The 3,281-nt window shown below is 37.2% G+C and overlaps 1 protein-coding gene across 1 annotated transcript in view; it reads left to right on the forward strand.

Annotated features, from left to right (window-relative positions):
- TLL1 (tolloid like 1) overlaps positions 1 to 3,281 on the forward strand; it is a 233,936-nt gene that overhangs the window by 105,810 nt on the left and 124,845 nt on the right. Inside the window, exon 2 of the mRNA XM_006020836.3 lies at positions 395 to 505. Within this exon, the coding sequence (XP_006020898.1) occupies positions 395 to 505 (111 nt within the window). The remainder of the gene's footprint in view (positions 1 to 394; positions 506 to 3,281) is intronic.

Raw genomic sequence — 3,281 nt, forward strand, 5'->3', positions numbered from 1 at the left:
CCCCCCCCCCCCCCCCGCGGCCCCAGCCAGTGACTCCCAGGCTTTTTTTTTTTTTTTTTAACGAGTCAGGAGGGGCAGCCATTGATGGGGCTGTGAGAGCGGGCAGGGGATGGGGTCTGTCCAATTCGGAGATTCAGCCAATTCGGCTGAATCAGATTCAGCCAAACCGATTTGGGACAGTGATTTGAATCACCGAATCAAATCACTGTCCCCCAAATCAGCTGAATCAAAAGCAAATACTAGCCACTTCGCACAGACCTACTAAATAAATAGTTTTAAACATTTATGTGCATATATTTTTTTCCATTAGTTGTGAAGTCACAATATATTCTTCAGATTGGTTTTAATGTTTAAGTAAATGATTTAATTAAATTCAGCTCTTTTTTATTTAAAGCTGTCTTTTGGGGAGATATTGCCTTAGATGATGAAGACTTAAAAATCTTTCAAATTGACAGGACAATTGACCTTACGCAGCATTCAAACGAAAGACTTGGACATAACACAGGTATGATTCTTATTACTTAATTTTAATTTCATTTTAACCTTTTCATATTTGTTCACAAAATGATATTTATGTAAAAGTATGTAAAATATATGTAAAAATCTAGCATTATGTAAGCATAATTTAAAAACATTTAATTACAACAAAGAAATTTGATTCCTAAGAGGCAATGAGAGACGGAACATATGTATGCCTTATGCTTTATGCAACTTCTGAAAGAAGTTCTTTTAATGGAACATAAAAATAGTGTCTTTTATTCACATGGGGCCAAGTTTTCACCTGCCTTACGTAGCAATTCAAGTGTGTAAAGCGTCTCTGCAAATGAACTGATTTCTGATCCCCACTACCATATTTCTTTATGCATTTTATATTAGATGGTCATTAACCTAAAAAGCAAAAATATCCTTAGGAGCAGGTACAGGATTATAAGTTATACCCCTCTAAGGAAAGCACCTTCCTTACTAGGCTACAAAATCAGTTTTCCTCATGCTTGCATCCTTCTGGCCCCGTGATTCTTGTTCTCTTGCAAGCAATGAGTGGTGCCCTTAATCAAACTAACCCACAGTTTTGTGGTGAGGCCAGTCTTCTAAATTGAGGATGTAGATTTTAGACTCCTCAGAACAAGAAGACTTTAGACTTTTTTAGATTCCTCAGAGCAAGGTCTTCCATTTTCTGGGTGAGTGCTTTAAATATGAGACTATTGGGCATCTGCCTTTTTCATCTTTCACCTGGGTTTCATAATGCATTGCTTGTTTTCAGAATTAAATACTTGTCAGATATGCTCTGTCCATGCCTAGGAAATCAGGAATGTAGGTGAACTTTAGATACAACCCACACTGATGTTAGGAAGCAACAGAGTCTAGGAGGGAGTTAGTGGTCTAGATGGCCTATCTCAATTCCTTGAGAGCATGCACTATAGTCCATATCTACTCTCCTTGGGATCTTTTCAGGTGAAACTAAGACACCTCTTGATCATAGGTACCTACCTCATTTGCACTTGCCGCAGTGGGGTCAATCTGGCCTGTGTCTTGTATCTTAGATGCCTACATTTTGTCGAAGTCTTTTTGAGGTGCCTACAAGATTGATTTTAATTTGGCCCTATAAGTCAATGGGCATGTCTGTTCTACCTTTGCATTACACCAAGGAGTGCTGCCTTGAAGTACTCCCTGCCCACACTCTAGATCATTACAAATTCTGAAAATGAGGCAATGTAATGGCCTGAGACTAGTTCGAGCATGTGCTTGTAGTAGAGTGATGGGAGGCACAACTTTGTGGTAGCACTTCCTGGCATAGAATTGAGGCAATGTAGACATACTGCGAAAATCACAAGCCCCGCCCTTCTACTGCCCAGGGTCATGTGAAGGGTGCCTGATGGGTGTGGCCTGGTATGTGTTATGCCCTTGCTCAAAACATCTTGTGTTATTTAAGTCTACCAACTCACAGTATGAGTTGTATGCTAGATTGTTCATGAATGGCAAATTCCTTGTGCCCTGTTTTTTCAGTTCACTCATTCTAAAATTCATAATTTCAATGTTCAATGGTAGGGGTAGGTTTAACTATGTACTTACTAGACAGGTGTTAATACATATATATCTGTTGTTATAGTAATAAAGATATTGCAGTAGTTGCAGAGGATGCAATCAGAATTAAACTCCCTATTTTGTTACGTGCTGTCCTACATATGTGCTGCTTGCAGGATATAGTTCTTAAAAGACTAGTAATTTAGCAAAGGTATAAAATAGAAAAACAAGCAAATATATACATTTGCTTTTATGTAGATAAAATGCATTCTAGTTAGCCCCATTTGCCTGTTGACCTAGCCAACCTCAGTTGGGTGTTTTCTTATAGATGTTGCAACAGCAGGGTGAATTGACAAATTAAGTGAATGAAGGTTATTTCAAATGAAGATGGCAGTTTTGTGTTTAATTGCTGCTGGTTCTTATAATTATATTTCATTTTTTTCTTTTCTTTGTAATCAGATCTAGTAATTAAAATATTTTTATATTACCCCAGTATTTTCTTTTATCTACTTTTTACGTTACCTGTTTGTTCTAGGCAGGATCATCTTTGATCTTTTCTAGATCAAGATTGGATTTCAAATGTTAATTGTCAGTGAATTTTTCTCAAACAAATACTTTTAATTTGCTTTGAAGTACTTCAGGCCCTAGTTTTGCTGACAAAATGAAGAAATCAAGGTCAGTAGTTTCCCATTAAAGTTGATGTGGATGAGTGATTTATGTGGCCTTCAGAACTTTGTTTTTCTTTTTAAATCTCTTTTTTTGAAAGTTATGACAGTCCTTTTTGTTGTTTGTCAGAGATGCACTTTACATTGTTCAAGGTTTTTTTTTGTATTTGATGTTGTATCATTTAATTTTCGTTCTGCCCATATTGAGATATGTGCATTATCCCTAACAAGTGAGAAAATTCTCAGAGATATTCCATCAGCCTGACTTCCCAAATAGCCTTTGAACCTTTGAACAATGTGGTTTTTGAGTAGCAAATGTTAGAAAAGCTATCAAGTACAAAATGCCATTCCTGGGTCTGGAAAGGAGCAAATACAACCTAAGGTTATATATATAACCTTAGAGAGAGAGAGAGAGATAGTTTAGGCCAGACCTGCATCTTTCCCAAAAACTGATGGACATTTTATGCCTGAAAGCTTGTCTAACATCTCTTCCAACTACATATTGGTTCAATAAAAGATATCACCAAGCAAACTTTGCTTCTTGCATATTCCCTGCAACAGCACAGCTTAAACACCAACCCCACCCCCATAACA

This window comes from Alligator sinensis, unplaced genomic scaffold, assembly GCF_000455745.1.
Source record: "Alligator sinensis unplaced genomic scaffold, ASM45574v1 scaffold49_1, whole genome shotgun sequence".
Classification (NCBI taxonomy): Eukaryota; Metazoa; Chordata; order Crocodylia; family Alligatoridae; genus Alligator; species Alligator sinensis.